The sequence below is a fragment of the Maniola jurtina genome, chromosome 1 (assembly GCF_905333055.1).
Source record: "Maniola jurtina chromosome 1, ilManJurt1.1, whole genome shotgun sequence".
Taxonomy (NCBI): domain Eukaryota; kingdom Metazoa; phylum Arthropoda; class Insecta; order Lepidoptera; family Nymphalidae; genus Maniola; species Maniola jurtina.
In genome coordinates, this window is record NC_060029.1 from 7,346,344 (window position 1) to 7,364,451 (window position 18,108).

An 18,108-nucleotide genomic window follows, 5' to 3' on the forward strand; every position below is an offset into this window, starting at 1 on the left:
TTCAGTTATACTTCAAAGAATCAAAAGCTTAATTTGCTATAATCCGCTAAAAAAGGCAAATCTGTATGATAAAACATGCAGCATGCGACATGCATCACCCGCCCTCCCACTGCTAAGCATGCAGGAAAAGCCAGCCACCAAGCAAGCCCCAAGTACGGAGCACCGAAGCATCCTTAGGAGATGTAGACCTTACAATTGTGCATTGTAAGGTCCGAGGAAGATCCGGTGTCGGAGCGAAACGTGCGTCGAGTGTTTTCTGGTGGATTTGTGTGGTGTTGCGTGGTGGTACTTGGGGCTTGTTTGGTGGCTGGCTTTTCCTGCATACTTAGCAGTGGGAGGGTGGGTGGTGCATGTTGGATGCTGCATGTCATACCATACAGATTTGCCTTTTTTAGTGGATTACAGCAAATTAAGCTTTTGATTCTTTGTATATCATGGATTCCGCAAAGTAACGCCTGCTTCTATTCAATAGCTATACCTACTTCAGTCGTGATTCCCGGTATACAAAGCATTCTCACTCGGTAAAGATACATTAATAATAATTAGCAGTTTGATATAGAGTTTGAAACAAAATAGTCTTTAAAACTATCCAGCCAGCCAGGTCAGGTTTGTAAATAGGAATCGTTTACAAAAATAAAAGTTAAGCCTATAATTAAGTTTATTTACAGTTAAAAACTAAATAAGTATTACTAATTATGTAACAATATAAATTACCTATACAATTATTATAATCCTACCAAGGATGATTCTTATGTATTTTCTCATTACCACATGCACAAGTCGCGTTACAAGTTCCTTGCTTACAAAATCCGGGCATTTTGAGCAAAGAGTCACAGTTTGAATAGAAATCTTTAACGGGACAGGAGTTTGTGCAGAGAGCGTCCGAGATGCAGTGGTTTGGACAGTCGCCGCATTGCTTACCCGCTTTGTACGGGTACTGAAGTATAGTGTCGTAGTTGCCCCTGAAAAAATATATATAAGTTAAAGTCAAATTATTTTTTGTAGGCTTACTTTACAGGCGTTTATGAAATTTCAAAACTGCGATCGAAGCAAAATTTGCTGAGGTAATAGCTATGCATTTCCTGTCCCCTTCATCTAAGAATTATACCTAAAGCTATAAATGGTTATCTACGCCTACCACCTACCACCAATAATATTATAAAGACGTACAGTTTGTAAGTTTGTTTGTAGGAAGTAATCTCTGGAACTACTAAACCAATTTTGAAAATTCTTTCACCAATAGAAAGCTACATCCTTTCCAAGTGATGATACAGGCTATTTTTTTTTTCAAGCACCAGTGCGAAGCTGGGGCAGGTCGCTATAGTTTGATAATGAAACGCTCCTTTAGAATCATAAATACTATTTCGAGAATATCTTGTACACTACTGACTTATGCCTAGAACAAGTAAAGGCAAAAATCCGAAAACCGTGAATTTGTGGTTAGGTACGTCACAAAAAAAAATTAAAATCTTTATTTCTTGTATGATGGGATTACAGAACCCTTCGTGTCCGAGTCTGACTCGCACTTGTCCGGTTTTTAGATAGATCTCTGAAAGTTCGAACAATAGCTCTGTGAACAATAGTCATACTGCTAAAATCTAGTAACTTTTGGCTTTTCTCCTAAATTGTATATTTGAACCTTGGGATCAGGAATAAAAAGCGTTATCTAGACTTTGTATTTACCTATGTACCTATTATACCTTTTGTAACTATGTTGAACAGTGCACCTACTTATTCTAAAGTCCAACAAGGTTATATTTTATGAGAAATAATCTCTGCACGTAGTCTCGACATCTACAATCTACATTGTTAAAATAAACGTGAAAACTATGCACGCTCCATTAAAATATAAGTAATTTCCCTTGTGATGGTATGCTGTGCACCATCGTGCCTTGGGTTTCAGATATATAAAAGCTTATGTAAGTTGGTTGGTATGTAACGAAATGGCAGGTTTTTTTTAAAAGTCTATAATGACCAAGATGACCAGATAAAATCTGAGGTAACTCAATTCTGATGTAATGTCTAATTTTGGTAAACTAGGCCTGTCTGCTCAGAACGACTACCTCACAGTTTTAGCTTTTATCTAAGAACTTTTTTATCTAAGATCTTACATCGATTATAATTTATTATATTTCACCGACCTACGGGCTCTCGGGCCAATTTTACAGCTACCTCTACTTAATATTCATTGATATATAATTCTAAACATATAGTCTAATAAATATCTATATGTTTTGAGTACTGATAAATCCTTGTTAGTATATAATATCGGCGATTTGTATTCTTGTATCGGAAAATAAACTTTATCAATATATAGAATAGCAAATAGGTAATAAGAAATAAATGACCTTTTGTACGTCTGTTACATTTTAATGCGATTTTAGCAAAGAGTTCCTTAAAAAGTTTGCACAGTTCGTGATTGTAACGAATGCACCATAAACCATTATTTTGAATGGCCCCGAATATACCTACTTCTGAAAATCTTTCGTACGAAAATTAAAAGGCAAGTTTCATCCTTTTTATTTAAAATCCAGCATCAATAATACATACCCTGGACAATAATGACACACGTAGTTATAAAACTGTCCCCATGGCCCTCCAGCACAATGGGCCACGCCACAGCCAACCTTGTGACTCGTGGCCCAAACCATTTGCGTGTAATGGCCCACCGCCTTCAGGTCACGAACTGGTGATCCATACGTGAAGTTCCGATATTCAAGGAACCATGACTTTAGGGCAAAGAACCTGAAAAATACAAGCATCTTTTATTATTTATTCTTGTTGGTAAGGGTTATTAAAAATAGGTAAATTTTCATAGGTAATTATTAAAATGACGGACGTAGGAACAATGTCATACCATAAGGGTTTGTAATGGAAATTGCTGGACAGTTTCACACTGATGACGAGGTTCTTTGAGTGTAGTAAGGTTGTTTTAGGTAGGTACACGATTTTATGCATATTCTGCCTTATTTCTTACTTATCAGTATGTATTTACTTACATCAGATAAGTACTTTCGATACTTCTTTAAAAAATAGTTAAAATGTGTGGTTAAAATTCCAATATATGACGCAATTAAACTAAACAAAGAAGCTTTTGTTTATAACTATCTACCTATACCTTACAAAATTTGTCCATTTACATTGTAATATTTCTTGGAAATTATTACCACAATGCGAACATGAATTAATCATAAGGTAACGTAGAAGCTTTGCAACCTGCAGCATTCAACGCCATATCTATCAACCATCAACCACAAACGATATGCCGCGTATTGAAAAAAATATCACCTTACGTAACTATGCCTACCTATGCAATTGCATATTCTATTGTGATCATCAATTTTTATTGATACACGAATTTGGATTGCAGGAATGTATTTTAGGATTCAGTATACCTTAAAAGGAAAAAAACGGAAACCTTATAAGTAGGATCACTTTGTTGTCTGACTGTCTGTCTGCTTATCTATTTGTCTGTCCATCTGTCCGTCTGTCGTGTCGTCATAATGGAAGTACAGTTATGGGCGGTCTAGTAAAAGATAGTTAGGTACGACTTCGATCCTACAACTAGTTACAAACTATTAGAAAATTATTACAAGTTAACAAACTACTTTGTCATCAGTTTTTCATTAAAATAAGACAATGCATTATATAACTATACAACCAATAGACAGGAGAAGGTTAACATAAGTTAAAGTTCTCAGTCTAAACTATTTCCTAGTAAGTAGACACATCTAGACATAATAGTTCTGTTTGAATTTTACAATAATTAACCGACTTCCAAAAAAGGAGGAGGTTCTCAATTCGTCGGGATCTTTTTTTATTTTTTTTTATTTTTTATGTATGTTCCCCGATTACTCAAAGACCCCTGGACCGATTTGGAAAATTTTTCCATATAAATTTGGTGAAGATCTGATGAATATCTTCGGAGATGGAGAACAGAACTCCTCAATGGATAAGAGCAAATTGCTCGCGATCACTGTAATAGCTTAGTAAACAGTAGGGTTTTAACTGGGCATAGCATATTATAGTACAGTGGGGCCACTAAAAATTGTGAAATAAAAAAATTTCAAAAGAAAAATAAAACCGACTTCAAAAACCAAAAACACTAAAAAGTAGAAAATAATTTTTGTTTAGCTACACATGTAATGTACCTAGGTATGAAGTCGGGCGAGCTTCACTCTTGGATTTCTAATTTTGTTTTAATATGCTCGCTCGACTTCATACCTAGGTACATTACATGTGTAGCTAAACAAAAATTATTTTCTACTTTTTAGTGTTTTTGGTTTTTGAAGTCGGTTTTATTTTTCTTTTGAAATTTTTTTATTTAAGTAGTAGGTATCTTCTAAATACTTCACAAGTTAATATGTTGACCGTGTAGAGTTTACGTTACGCTTATTTATAATTACGTTGTATTATTAACTCGAGATTCATTATTATCTGATAACTTGAATAATTAAATTATAATCCAGACGGATAAAAACTAGTAAATAATAGACTTAAAGTAGGAAGTCATACAATTAAACTGGCAGGTATTAACTAGGTAGGCAATTTAAATTAAACTATTAAGGTACACAGGGCAAATTATCATTACCATGTCAGTCTGTGAAATCTTTAATAAGGTATACACGAATCCCTCATTATCCTCGCAGTATGGCTAAAAGATCGTGACGTGAGAACTTGAACACAACTGACAGACGAGGAAACATGCGATTATCAACAAAAAACACGGACAAGTACCCTTCGCTATAAATATAGTTCCATCTTGTGCACGAGATCTTAGTTTTTGATAGCCTTGACTTATTTACATTAAAACCTTAGAGCTTAATTATTGCAGTCTACATAGGTTGCAACTTACAGACAATGATATTTATTTTTACATATTTTTAGGGTTCCGTACCTCAAAAGGAAAAACGAAACCCTTGTAGGATCACTTTGTTGTATGTCTGTCTGTCCGTCCGTCCGTCGTGTCTGTCAAGAAAACCTATAGGGTACTTCCCGTTAACTTAGAATCATGAAATTTGGCAGGTAGGTAGGCCTTATTGCACAAATACAGGAAAAATCTGAAAACTGCGAATTTGTGGTTACATCATTTAAAAAAAATTAAAATGTGTTTCAATTTTCAAAATAAGATAACTATACCAAGTTCATCATATGAAAGGGGTATCATATGAAAGGGTTATACCTGTACATTCTAAAACAGATTTTTATGTATAATAGTTTTTGATTTATCGTGCAAAATGTTGGAAAAAATACCCGAAAACGGAACCCTCAGTGCGCGAATCTCACTCGCACTTGGCCGGTTTTTATTTTTAATTTGTAACTTTTATGAAAATAAATAAATAATACTTACTTACTTATTTAATTATTATTTTATAACGACGTAGAAATATTTGTAGAGTTGTAATGCGAAAATAACCAACTTAAGAATCAAAGGTTAAACTCCTTATTTTTGTGAATTTGAACCGCATCGTCTTCAGGTACATAATATAAATACTTATCGCGTAGTACATAGTTAGCTATGCCTACCAACACAAATTAAACGTTAGGTTATTATCTAACCGTAGATATAATCCGGAAGACTGGAGAACTCATGTTAATAATAGCCGGATATAAGAAAAACATCTATGAAATATTAATATTATTATATCTATACATAACATAATATTTTCACTTTAATTTTACATTGAAAATAGATACCTACTGTTAAATCAGGTGTACCTAATGAGAATGTTAATTTCGGGGAATTTTGATTAAATTGTCACAAAAAATGAAGAAAAGCTTTTCAAAGCTTAATTTTATTTTATTTTACCAAAAATGAAGTTATCGTTTTTGGTGAAATCATCTTTATTCAGCTTATGTATCTACCCGAGAAAGATCACACGAAGAGTTCCGTAGGTACCATTGTACAAGGAATAAGACTTTTAATTTTTTTTTAATTTTTACCTTTTTTGTCCTTTGGTGATAGTAGGTACTACCTGGCCAATTTATTATGATCTTAGGTCAACGCGAAGGCCCTAGTTTTGATTCTTTTGACCTGTCTTGACAAACACGACATACCAGACAGACAGACAAACAACGGAAGTGATCCTCTGGAGTTCTGGAGATACAGAACCCTAAAAAAGATTAAAATATTATTATGCTACGAGTACTTACCAAGGTGTTTTATGCGTCGATACAAAGATATTTTGCCCGCAATTGCCAAGATAAGGTACCGCGTTTTCGTTGGGGTCGTTGTGCTGCAGGAAAATGCACTTTTCTGCATATTTTTGCGCCTTTTGAGCTGCGAGTGGATGCCATGACTGAAATCATTAAAAAAAAAACTTTAAGGATAGGTACTTACGTTAAACATTTTGTATTACTAAATTCATAGACAAAGTAACTTACCATTAATAACATATTAGAAGAAGTAGGTCTAACTTTAGTTCGAAAAAAATTGTGATATAGCACGATTTTACGCCTCACTACTGATCGTCTAGGACTAAGACCATCCTCAGGAATTTGGTTTGGTGGAAATAGTTCTGAAAGAGTATAAGATGTATATCGAGTATAAGATGTATATAGTATAAGATATAGTAAGAGCATGTAAATTTTAATACTGATAAGTAAATATTTGAGAGTCAAAAAAAACAACTTATTTGAATTGACTTTTGCCCATCACTTTGTTCACGTACATACGTATAATATTTTTTATTCCTTGACAAGTTAGGTGTAGCCTTTGACTGCGATATCACCAAGTGGTAAGTGATAATGCTGTCTAGATGGTAGGTGCGGGCTAGCCTGGAGTGATCAATTTTATAAACTCGGAAAAACCTTGTTTTATCATGACTTACGTTTGTCTCCCCAGGATGTCACACTTTGAGATGGCATAATAACATTGCAGATACAAAATAAGTACAGCCAACAAACGGTACCAGATATCATCGTTTGGTATGTAGGCACAAACCTAAAACAGCATTAATATTTTATAAGTAAGGAGATAATATTACATATACTCATATTGTAAGTTGTACGCGTTGCAATGTTACTTGTGCACCACCTATACTACGTTGATGGTACTAAGAACCTTCACGCTATATAATTCAACGTATCAAATCAATCGAATTCAATGATATGCGCAAACAAACTTACAAACTTTACCTCTTTATAATACTAGTATTAGACTACTTAGTATATTTTTTTAATACTAAGGCTACAAATCTGGGGGTTTTCTTCAAAATATAAAATGAAAAAATACAGTATCAATGAATATTGTCCACTCATCTAATACGTATTACGGTGTAGTACCTACCTAGATCTATAGGTACAATGATATGTTAGTAGATTATACTTAGTGCCTATTTACCAGTAATACTTACTTGTATTGCCAGCAAAACTTTTCAAGAAGGAAAACTTATCACGGTCTTTTATTTATTGTATTTCCTACACAGAGTAATGACCTTATGTGTCAATAACTAGGACATCAGATTCATAGCTGATATCAAAAAGTCAAGGAAGAAATAAAATTAATGCCTTCGGGGTCAGTAACAAAGAATAGCTACTTCATTCTAAAATCTATCCTTATTAAAAGGCATCCGTCAGAAAAGCAGGTATTATTGAAATATTTTTAACGAATGATTGCAATGTCCTCCCAAAACTTGCGCGAGGCACACAGGTCACAGCGCGTAGAGGTTTTATCATTATCTTTAGTATACAGGGCGAGCGAGCGACCATTTTCACCGGGATCTGGCTTACATACCTAGTTTACCATTATAAAAACTTTCAGCTTTTGTAAAAGCTCTTCTAAAAATTTTCTAAAAAGAGAAGTGGAAATAGCGAATCTAAGTTTAGGCATTTTTCATGTCAAAAAGTAGGTACATCCATTACCTATGTAGCAAGAGTGTATCAACAGCTGGACTGAATTTTAAGAATTAGCATAGCCTCATTTAAGATGGGAATGGCCTAGAGGACTAATAACCATACCTATTCATCATTTATCTTAGATTGGCAGTATATCTAATTAGGTCAAATTAGGTAGCAAATAGATATATTTTTGAATATTAATTATTAAGATGTACCTACCTAGTTAACCCGTTTTGGTTATAAGTAAAAAAGAAAAAGAAATTCCACTGTTTGACCTGCATAAGAACACGTTTTTTACAAAAATACAGTTCCATATAAGTAGGTAAGTAGCTACAGGTAGGCTTTCTCGTCATTCCTAAATTGCAGAAGTAGTGGTATTTATTTGTATGTAAAAAAAATTGATATTTCACTCGGGATGATAAGTATAAAGATTCTAACGATACCCAACACCTTCATTCAAATCTGATCAGGCATTTAGAAGTTATGGTGGAATAAAGAAACTAACAAACAAGAGCCGGGCATTCGTGTAATAAAATATGTAATAGTTTCGCTAACTAATGTATACAAGTAGGTAAAGCTGAAGCAAAACTGATAGAGACTAAAAATAACATTTTTCCTAAATTTTGCAGACATGAGTTTATTACGAATTATGCACGGTAATCAATTACATTTTGTTCGTTACGGTTTAAAACAAATAATAATCGAAACGCAACACCTAGGTACTAGCGTTGACAAATCAATTTGATATTCATTGGTTACTTACCTATCAGTAAAACATAGGTACGCAGTTTTTCATAAACTTAATATTAAGCATGCCTGCTATTGTTATTATTGAAATATATAATTACACTTTTATGTAACAAAGTAGACAGGTGGTTTACTAAAAGTGACAAGAGCACAAAAAGACGAAGAAAAGCTACTTAGCTACTTATAATTTTCACGAAATTGTGTATACCGTAGTATGCCTTAGGTATCCAAATTCGTATGTATAGGTATTTTTTTTAAATCTTTAGTTAATAATTGTGTGCCTGCCAATATTTTATAAAAATAAGATTATACCTAACACTTACCCCGAATTAAGTAGGTACCTTATTATTATTTAAGAATCCCGGTGGGGATTTTGAGAAAATGTAATTATAAACACTTTATTCACCATTAGAGAATATTGATTTTATAAAATAATGTTGTGTTTATAAACAGCAAATATTATTGTACTCTTGTGTAATTAATGAAACTTTAAAAATGAGGCGAGCTCGCTACCACGCCATACGAGTGTAGGAATTGAAATATAAATGAAAATTGAGTGATCGGCTGACCGAAGTAGGTAGGTACCGAACCGATTGTTACAAAGTGCTCCTACACATAAAAATTATGTTTAACAGTCTTTAGCAAGAGCAAAAACTTATTGAATAAAAAGCTAGGCAGGTACGTACCAGAGTAGGTCTAAATCATATTAATATTATAAAAACAGGACAAAAGCGAGACAGACTCGCGAACCGAGGATTTCGAGTTTGGAAATGTAATACCTACCTACGTAAGTATAAAATTGTTTAAGTACTAGCTGTTGCCCGCGACTTGTTCTGCGTAGAATTGCTGATTTCCCGTGAGATTGAGGTTTCCCGTGCGGCCAATGCCCTGCTTCAGGAAGTAAGCTACAGTCAAATGTCAAATTTCCTTAAGATCAGTTCATTAGTTTACACGTTAGATGGCCACAAACAGACAAATACACACTTTGGCGTTTATAATTATTATGTGAATATATTGCGGATTATAAGCAAAGTTTCAAAGAATCCCGTTCTCCCGTATGGAGTTTCCATATGAAAAACTTCAATCCCCTATTTTACCCCCTTCGGGGTAGATTTGTATAAAAACAATTTTTGTTTGCTTTTATACGTGGATTTAGATTTCTAAAATTCCGTGGAAACCATTCCCACGGAATTAAAAAAAATTAGTGAAGTATTTTTTGTTAAAAGTTGTCTGTCTATACATCAACTTCAAGTAAATATTTTGATTGGTGTTAATACCTACTGTACTGATATCCTAATTAAAATAATTTGTAAGCAGTTATATAGCATACCATAAATCATTGACATGTCTAAAATACCTACCTACCTACTCCTATATTATGTATAGTGTAGATATACACACGTTTGCGATATGTAGTACTCAACTCAACGTAATAGGTATGTTGAGAATCAACGAAAAAACATGTGTAATAATCACACTCGTGTGATGCCCACTACCTAATAAAAACCTTATCTACGGCTTGGTTTTTAAACTCACACTTGAGTTTTAATAATAACCCCTATTACTGTTTCATAAACTACGATTATTTGTAATAATTACTAAATACAAAAATGTTTCAACGGATACATTTGTTTTACCAGCTGTTGCAGATGTTCCACCTACTAAATAAATAAATAATAATTTAATCATTAGAATGCAGGTAAATAACAGTTGGTAATTTACTTTTATTTAGAACTTTCCATATTTTACTTATTCTATCATGAAAAATTGACTACCAAGCAACACTTAAAATATATGGATCGCCTGGTAAAACTACCTACCCAAATTGTAAACATTTAAATGTAGGTACGAGTAGATCTCACGGCAGTCATGCAATTTAATAATAATTGATATGGTATTTGGTTTCTAACTATAAATTGACGCCTGCCTCGACGCTTGTTGCTTGGGCAGTGATTATTTTTAATAACTAGGACGCTGGATGATTAGTCGTTAGAAGATGTGGAACAATGATTTTGTTAGCTCTACTTTTTAGCAAATGAATTTTATAAGTACGTATTTAACAACCATAATATTATTAACTAACAACATAAGTAGGAGGTAAGATTTTATTAAGAGACGTTTCACTAAGTTCAGGTTATATTTATTTTATATATTTAATACTAATGTCTCCTATCTAAGCTAGATATCCTGTCAGCTAGCTTCCTAGTGAAACTAAATTGCTGGTCTGCTATGTCAAATATCATTATTCTAAGAGAAGCCACATTCAGCAATAAGAATTAGGTGCGACGTAAGTAGGTACTCTAATATTATAATCTTTAAATACATATATTGTAATTAGATCTATGGAGTCTTTTCTTTCTTTATAAAGAATATTAGCCATGTTAAATGACTAATATTCCCCTTTCCTCTCCAACTAAGCGTCAGGCTTGTGCTAGGAGTAGGTACGACAATAGTGCAACGGGCGGGGTTTGAACCGTCGACCTTTCGGTTTTCAGTCCACTCCTTTACCGGTTGAGCTATTGAGGCTCTAGTCTAATTTAAAACGCTAGCAAAAAATTATATTTCTAATAGGTTAGTTAGGTACTATTATAATTCTACTAGATACCTACCTAAACACAATACATCACCAATAATAATAATCATTTGCCTTATACTTGAAGTTTTATTGATTTAGTATTTTTCAAACACGCAATGTATGGCGCGCAAAACTCGGAGTCAATGCCCCGCCTACGACGTGGCATTGACCCCGCGTCAATTAGCTACGCAACGTTCGTTGACCTTTAGGGTTGTACGTGAAGTTTTATTTGCAATACATTGCGAACTTTAGTAAAATGCAGATTTTTTGATGTATCTTATAAGTCATCATCAGTCCTAAATACTATCACCTGTCTTCTTTTTTGATAGCCTTTTAGTTACACCATGTATTTAGTATAGACTACAAGAACGAAAGAGGTTGTTTAATGCTAAAATAATTTAGTTCTTTTAGAAAAATTCTATTATATTATACTAATATTAGGTAGGTAGGTATTACCAAGGATAATTTTTATATATTTTCTTATTACCGCACTCACAGGACGCTTTACAAGTCCCTTTGCTACAATAGCCAGGTATTTTGGCCAAGTAATCGCAGTTTGAATAGAGATCTACGACAGGACAGCTGTTTGTGCAAAGACCACCATTGACACAATTGTTTGGACAGTCACCGCATGGCTCTCCTACTTTGTATGGAAACTCGATCTTACCGGCGATGTTCCCTCTGAAAAAAGAAATTTCTATTGCATTAAAGATTATTTTGACATTGTAACCGGGATCGTATTGTAAATTGATGAAATTGTTTTGTAAAAGCATATAACTAGTACACTCATAAAGTAATTAGGTATAATTTTTTCACAAATTCTTTGGCTACGCTTAAAAATGACTAAGCGCAAAAAAAAATATGCAGCCATGTAGGCCTAATAAGGTGGACTCCCAAATCCTTTCGCATAGTACCTACCTACTTATGCTGATATGCGCTGAATGCAACTAGACCGCGCCAAACTAGCAACCCTGTCTTAAAAGACGAATACAAAATAAACATACCCTGGACAGTAATGGCATATGAAGTTATAAAATTGTCTCCATGGTCCTCCATCACAGTGAGCTACGCCACAGCCAACCCTGTGACTCGTGGCCCAAACCATTTGCGTGTAATGCCCCACTGCGCCGAAATCGCGAACTGGTGATCCATACGTGAAATTTTGATGCTCAAGGTACCAAGAGTTTATGGCAGAGAACCTGGCAAATACAAGCATATCTTTTTTGGTACATCATAATCATTAGGCTACCCGCGAAAGATACCGAATATAGGTAGGTACAAGGTATTAGTGGTAGGTATATACATAGATAGGTTATATTCGTAAAATCCCAGCAAGCTGAGTCAGGACTGATGTGTATATGTCAGATGTACAGACTACAGTAACTAACTTCCAACCTCATTGGTCATGTTACTTAGTACCTATTAGATAGGTATACTTTATATAACACCTACATTACAGCATTTTTTAGGTTTGAACCCTGTACCAGTGTCCATCATTTAATGAGGCCGTCAGATATACTATCGTCCCACATGACAATTAAACTCGATGATGTACGTACGTACATTAGTTTGACATTCTTTCATAATTACCAGGATTTTTTAGCCGATGATACAAAGATATTTTGTCCACATGTGTCCAGATCAGGCACAGACCTTTCTTTGGGATCATTGTGCTTTAAGAAAATACACTTTTCTGCGTATGCTTGAGCCTTTTTAGCAGCGCCAGAATGCCATGTCTGCAATAAAACAATTATTTTTACCATGAAGGTTTAGTTATGTGAAACTACAATCTACGTTTGGTTTTTATAACCTTCCCCGATTAGTAAATTATCGTTTTATTTGTTCTCAGAAAAGTCACCGATTTGTTACTTTACCTAAAGAAAAACTTACGGTAGTAATTATGCGAACTTTTTCATTTCTGTCTCAAAACTATTTTGTTATAGGTTATAACTAGATAATTTCCTACATACTTATTAATAAATTATTGAAGTCCCCGTTGGCGCGCTAAGTTCGTGTTTGTTCGGGCTAATCTCAGAAACTGCCAAGTATAAAATGGATTTTCATACAGTTTTCACCAATAGAAAGAAGGAAAGACTTAATGAAATTTTGTTCTAAATGACCTACCTAGGTAGGTATAAATTCATAGTTTCATACCATTAATAACATGTTTGAAGATGTTGGTTGTACTTTAGTCCGAAAATCATTATGATAGAATACTATTTTACGCCTTACTTCGGGATCTACAGGACTTACACTATCTTCTGAAACATAATGGTGGTCTGAAATAGCAATTTGGCTTAGGTAAGTATGCTAAGAAAAATATCAAGAATTTTTTTAAAGGTTTTTATTATTAAATGCTTACGTTCGTTTTTCCCGGGTACCCAATCACATAGCAATATATTTAAATTCAGAATAAAATATAAAACCAGCCGAAAAACTGGGCTACCAGATATCATCTTGGAAGTTTGATATTGAAAAATAATTAAGAAACAAATTATTGGGATATATTTCCGTGATGATTGTTCGTAGGTGGCGTTTTTATACTGAGATAAGTACAGATGTGTTAATTGCTTTCTTTGACTAATGACCCATTCCACGGTAGTTAATGAATACCAGATAAAATTGAATCGATATAAAATTCTATAAAATTGTGCCTGTATGATTGCTGTATAAATAGGTAGGTACGTATTAGTTACTTATATTTTGCAACTTTTAATCGGAGGATTACTAGGTAGGTAAGGTAGGTAACTAGATAGGTACCTAGTTATCATAGAATTAGTATTTTTGTTAGGTTGTGATACCCTAAGGTTTTTCTTGACAGACACGACAGACAGACAGACAACGAAGTTATCCTATAAAAGTTCCCTTTTTTCCTCTTGAGGCACGGAACCCTAAAAACATCACGTTATACGTTAGTAAGTGGGTATACCTACCTATTTAGATAAGTAATTGGTATGCAATAAAATAAGGATTTACCCACTTCTCATACTTTATTGACTGTTAATGTGTTTAAAAATTAATAAAGTCAAATTCTCTTTCCAGTTTTAGTGTGAGAACCAATGTTTCCTCCTCAGGGTCCCAGGTCGCTCTGGACGTATCAGGGTTGATGTCGTGCGGCAAGGGAAGGCTCAGGTGGTATCGAGAAGAGTTAATCGTGACGCTGGAGATGTCGACGGATAAGTCCACGTTCTCCTTTTTATCTCCAGGCATCTTCACTCTCACGACGAGATTTTCACAGCTAGCTGATGATGGCGTTTTCGGTCCCATCTATGGAAATGAGTCCATTTAATGATTAAGTAGGTAGTTAGGTATCCATAAGATTACCTACTGAACAAAGGTCATCTCACTTCTGCTAGAAGGATTTAGGCTAGTCTGCCACGCTGGCTAAGTGCGGATTGGCAGACTTCACACACCTTTGAATGCTTTCCTTCACCGTCAAAGTAAGTGATAGGCATTTATTTGATTAACACACATGTGCCTATACGTACATACCTACGTGCATGCGCGCTTCGTAACATACTTCGAAAAGTTAGAGCCTTCGCCCGGGATCGAACCCCGAACCTTCCCAAATAGGAGGCCAACGTCTTAACCATTAGGCTATCACAGCTTCAATAAGTAGGTAATAGTTCCTATAGGATGGTAACTGTACCCAATTTATAACTGCCCAAAATGGAACATCGGAACCTCTAACTCTAGCTACATCTAACGCCATAACGTAGGCACCTACCTACGTAGCTTGCCAAAACTCCGCAAACCTACCTGTAGAAAGACATCCTCCGCACTGACGGACTGTAGGTAATTCATAGTGTAAGCCGGAGTTTTCCTATCTCCTGCGCCGAAGCCAACCTTGCCCATTTGTTCAGCTTCTTCGGCCTCTTGTTGTTCATATTCTTCAATCGTTTTAGGTGTTGTATTCGTTTGAAAGTCTAAAGAGCTTTTGTTTTCCCTCGTCGTAGAAATATCATATTCTGCATAGCAATAGATTACACTTAGAGGGGCGTGTGGCCTATTTGTGAAAACAGTTAACAAGTGGTAAACAATGGATTGCGGTTGATAAATAAAGTTATCCCAAGTGGGTAGGTTCTAGGCTGGATGGCAGACTTTAGCCTTTTCCTTTCCTCCGTGCCTCGATTTGCTCACTGTACCTGCAAGTCTATAACACGAGCGCACGCGGGAAGAGGCGAAATCTTGGTCTCATATACACGCATTCAATGATTACCTCATAAGTTCCATATTCCTCATTACATTATGATAAATAGGAATTACACTGTTGCGTGACAGTAGGTACCTTTTAGAAACCAATAAAAAAACTTACTAGTGGAAGGAAGATCATCTCCTTGTAAAACTTCAGGCTCAGGTTGTCTGAGCAAATCTACCAACTTTTCCATCTGTGAGGTTGTGAACTCCATTTTGCTACCACTTTAATTCTAGGTAGGTACAATCAATAGATATTACTAAATTCTTTTTAAGATTGGAAATCCTGATAGGGTGTTTTTACTTTTAGGAACTTAAAAATCAATGCATCAATGTGACACAGGAAAAAAATTTAACTAAATAAACTACAGGTTGCTAGGATACTATGATGACAAAAGAACATAAGGCTCGCCCACTCTGGTATACATATGCGTCTATAGCAGAGTGAACTAGAGTGAGTATGGTAAGTGATAGAAACAACCTTCTACGAAGCAGAATTCTCTTTCTGAACTTCTATGTGCAATGTTTACTGCCAGCATCAGTAATTATTATGAATTTCTGTGAGCCAAACACAGACATGTAAATGAAATTAAATTAAGGTTATTTAATTATTCTCTTTGAATTGAAGTAATTGACAGGTAGGCACATTTTGGATATGGTTTTTAAAATTTTATAGAATTTATTTCAGACAACTACATATTGATATTACACACAAATATGAGTATGGTTAAAAATAAAATAATTTAAGGAAAGCCATCATCATCCTCTTCTGCCATTTCCTTAGCAAGCTCCAGGTCCTGCTGCTCTCGCTCTCGTCTCTCTTCAGCACTTTCCAATTCCTTCCCGTAAGACTTAGGAGGATATCTCATTGCCTTTACACTTTGGTTATGTAACTCCAGACAGAAAGATATGCGCTGGTGGAAAGCTAGTTGGGGTTCCCTTGTACAGTACAGGTCTGAACTCTCCTTGTTACTCATGTATCCCTTTTCTGGGTCCAGGGTAGCCTCAATGACACCATCTCGGATAGCTTTAGCTACAATAAATTCTGCATCTTCAGCTGAATCCAATCCCAACTTTCTAGCTATATCTTTAGGAGATATCCTGGAATAAGACATGCCGATTGATCTAATTGCAGTCTTTATAACATTTTGACGAAGACGCAGAATCAGTGTAAAGGTATGGTCATTCCGGAACTGGGGTCCAAAATTTTCTAACACCTCTCCAAATCTTTGCAAATTACCGAGTCTAACTGCTTGAGTGAGTTGAAAGTAAGGAGCCAGGGACTTTCTTAGTGGAGCTGTACGGAAGATAGCACGCTCAGGTATGTCACCTAACAATAACTCAACAACAATAGCCAACTTCTGTACTGTCTGTCTAAACCCAACAGCTGCAGTTTGAGGTGCTTTACGCAAAGCCTGCACCAGGTGTTTGTGGGCATCACTGTATTCTAATCTAGCAGCCTTGATTCTGCCAAGGTAATAAAGGAATCTTGCCCATTCATTGTTACTAGCATTCTCTGGGAAGACTGATTTACTGACCAATTTATCAGCTTGATCATACAAGGCATAGTGGAGGTAGTTACGCAAAAGGCAATTAATCAATACTGCCTGGCCCTCATAGTCATTCCGAAGAGTGGATGTACGTAAACGTGCATGCAAGAGACCTCTAATGAGTTCCAGTTTATTAGTTAGTTCAAAGACCCTAGAGTGATAGAAATAACACTTTGCAGCTATTAGATCCAAGGTTCTCCGATTTTGTGCTGTCACCTTGTTCATTAACAGTTGAGAACATTCCACAGCTTCTTCCAACTTGTTTGTATCTAACAAACGAAGTAGTACTAAAAGATGTATATAGGCGTCTCCTTCAGGGACAGGTGGTTTCAGAGCACTTCTGGAGCGCGGTGCTTCTATCTCGACTGCATCCGGCGCAGGCTGCTCGACGAAAGCAATCAAAGCTTCTTTGTCTGGGTTCACTGGAAACAGTTGGTTAATGATCGCACGAAGAACATTACCGTTCAGCTTTTTTCTGGTGCTCGGAATGGACCTGAGTACACGCATTGCAAATCTCGGCTCTTTCGAAGAAACTGCTTTATCAATTTGTCTAACATGTTCTCTCAAATCCTGGACAGCAAGTACGTCGGCGTCTTTTTTCACTTCACTCATCTCCACGTCGCTTGCGGCAGCCGGGCTATCAACATTTTTCATTTCAACATCTTCAGCGGGTGCCATTATTGATTCCAACTTGATTTGATTTGTGATTCACGAATTCTATTACAAATTATGTCCCAAAGTTTATCCCAAGAAAATGAATTAAAATTTGCTATTCATTCATTTTCTGAACAGTCAAGTACTGTCAAACAAGACTCAAAAAATGCCGTGTAATTACAAATTCGTTCGAAAATAACTACAGGAAATATAACTATGTCAAGTTATAACTCCCACAGTTGAGAAGTTAAATACAGTCGAGATGGGTAACATTGTAACACTATAAGTTTACTGCAATATCTCTATGAGCATAAATATCTACTTTAGGTCTATTTGTGATCATAGGTATCTGTTAAAAATGGTAATCACTAACGTATATCTGTGGGTCGTAAAGATTCAATAGAATATCTCTTGTTTTGGACTTCGTCTGTGTTGGTGTTAGCTGGCGGGCGTGCTCTGCCTTTTTGGAGTGTTTTTTTTGTTAAAACTAACTGGAAAGCGCTCTAAGGGGGTGCCGTGCGTATGTCGGCGAGCGCCGGCACAGACGGG

The 18,108-nt window shown here is 35.4% G+C and overlaps 4 protein-coding genes across 7 annotated transcripts; all 4 read right to left on the minus strand.

The window, feature by feature from the left end:
* Positions 1 to 629: 629 nt before the first annotated feature.
* On the minus strand, positions 630 to 9,185 carry LOC123878503 (serotriflin-like). 4 transcript variants are annotated; one of them, XM_045925912.1, is made up of 6 exons: positions 7,356 to 7,379; positions 6,831 to 6,943; positions 6,385 to 6,518; positions 6,154 to 6,299; positions 2,551 to 2,745; positions 630 to 962 (listed from the first exon to the last, which is right to left on the minus strand). In XM_045925912.1, the coding sequence occupies exons 2-6, from the start codon at positions 6,919 to 6,921 to the stop codon at positions 734 to 736; spliced, it is 795 nt and encodes a 264-aa protein (XP_045781868.1). In that variant the 5' UTR covers positions 6,922 to 6,943; positions 7,356 to 7,379; the 3' UTR covers positions 630 to 733. The 4 variants fall into 4 exon arrangements, with proteins under 4 accessions (XP_045781868.1, XP_045781942.1, XP_045781789.1 ...); XM_045925986.1 differs by lacking the exon at positions 7,356 to 7,379 and adding an exon at positions 7,138 to 7,159; XM_045925833.1 differs by lacking the exon at positions 7,356 to 7,379 and adding an exon at positions 9,036 to 9,185 and having other exon boundaries at positions 631 to 962.
* Positions 9,186 to 11,613: 2,428 nt separating this feature from the next.
* Positions 11,614 to 13,617, minus strand: LOC123867228 (serotriflin-like). The gene is made up of 5 exons (XM_045909192.1): positions 13,588 to 13,617; positions 13,316 to 13,471; positions 12,752 to 12,897; positions 12,166 to 12,360; positions 11,614 to 11,842 (listed from the first exon to the last, which is right to left on the minus strand). Exons 1-5 carry the CDS (start codon positions 13,615 to 13,617, stop codon positions 11,614 to 11,616), a joined length of 756 nt encoding a protein of 251 aa, XP_045765148.1.
* Positions 13,618 to 14,132: 515 nt separating this feature from the next.
* Positions 14,133 to 15,918, minus strand: LOC123878748 (dynein axonemal assembly factor 6). Its single transcript, XM_045926086.1, has 3 exons — positions 15,477 to 15,918; positions 14,921 to 15,129; positions 14,133 to 14,428 (listed from the first exon to the last, which is right to left on the minus strand). The coding sequence occupies exons 1-3, from the start codon at positions 15,568 to 15,570 to the stop codon at positions 14,171 to 14,173; spliced, it is 561 nt and encodes a 186-aa protein (XP_045782042.1). The 5' UTR covers positions 15,571 to 15,918; the 3' UTR covers positions 14,133 to 14,170.
* A 91-nt stretch (positions 15,919 to 16,009) lies between these two features.
* On the minus strand, positions 16,010 to 17,741 carry LOC123878420 (probable 26S proteasome non-ATPase regulatory subunit 3). Its single transcript, XM_045925620.1, has one exon. The coding sequence runs from the start codon at positions 17,581 to 17,583 to the stop codon at positions 16,099 to 16,101; it is 1,485 nt and encodes a 494-aa protein (XP_045781576.1). The 5' UTR covers positions 17,584 to 17,741; the 3' UTR covers positions 16,010 to 16,098.
* Between the last annotated feature and the right edge of the window lie 367 nt (positions 17,742 to 18,108).

Coding starts and splice junctions, on each gene's coding strand:
- LOC123878503 (XM_045925912.1), bottom strand. CDS start 6,921: ATGATATCTGGTACCGTTTGTTGGCTGTACTTATTTTGTATCTGCAAT. Junction 6,519..6,830: donor GACATCCTGGGGAGACAAAC/GTAAGTCATGAT, acceptor ATACTCTTTCAG/AACTATTTCCACCAAACCAA. Junction 963..2,550: donor GTGTGTCATTATTGTCCAGG/GTATGTATTATT, acceptor ATATTTTTTCAG/GGGCAACTACGACACTATAC.
- LOC123867228 (XM_045909192.1), bottom strand. CDS start 13,617: ATGATATCTGGTAGCCCAGTTTTTCGGCTG. Junction 12,898..13,315: donor CTTCAAACATGTTATTAATG/GTATGAAACTAT, acceptor GTTTTATTGCAG/ACATGGCATTCTGGCGCTGC. Junction 12,361..12,751: donor TCATCGGCTAAAAAATCCTG/GTAATTATGAAA, acceptor TGTATTTGCCAG/GTTCTCTGCCATAAACTCTT.
- LOC123878748 (XM_045926086.1), bottom strand. CDS start 15,570: ATGGAGTTCACAACCTCACAGATGGAAAAGTTGGTAGATTTGCTCAGA. Junction 15,130..15,476: donor AGATGATCTTCCTTCCACTA/GTAAGTTTTTTT, acceptor ATTGCTATGCAG/AATATGATATTTCTACGACG. Junction 14,429..14,920: donor CGGAGGATGTCTTTCTACAG/GTAGGTTTGCGG, acceptor TCATTTCCATAG/ATGGGACCGAAAACGCCATC.
- LOC123878420 (XM_045925620.1), bottom strand. CDS start 17,583: ATGGCACCCGCTGAAGATGTTGAAATGAAAAATGTTGATAGCCCGGCT.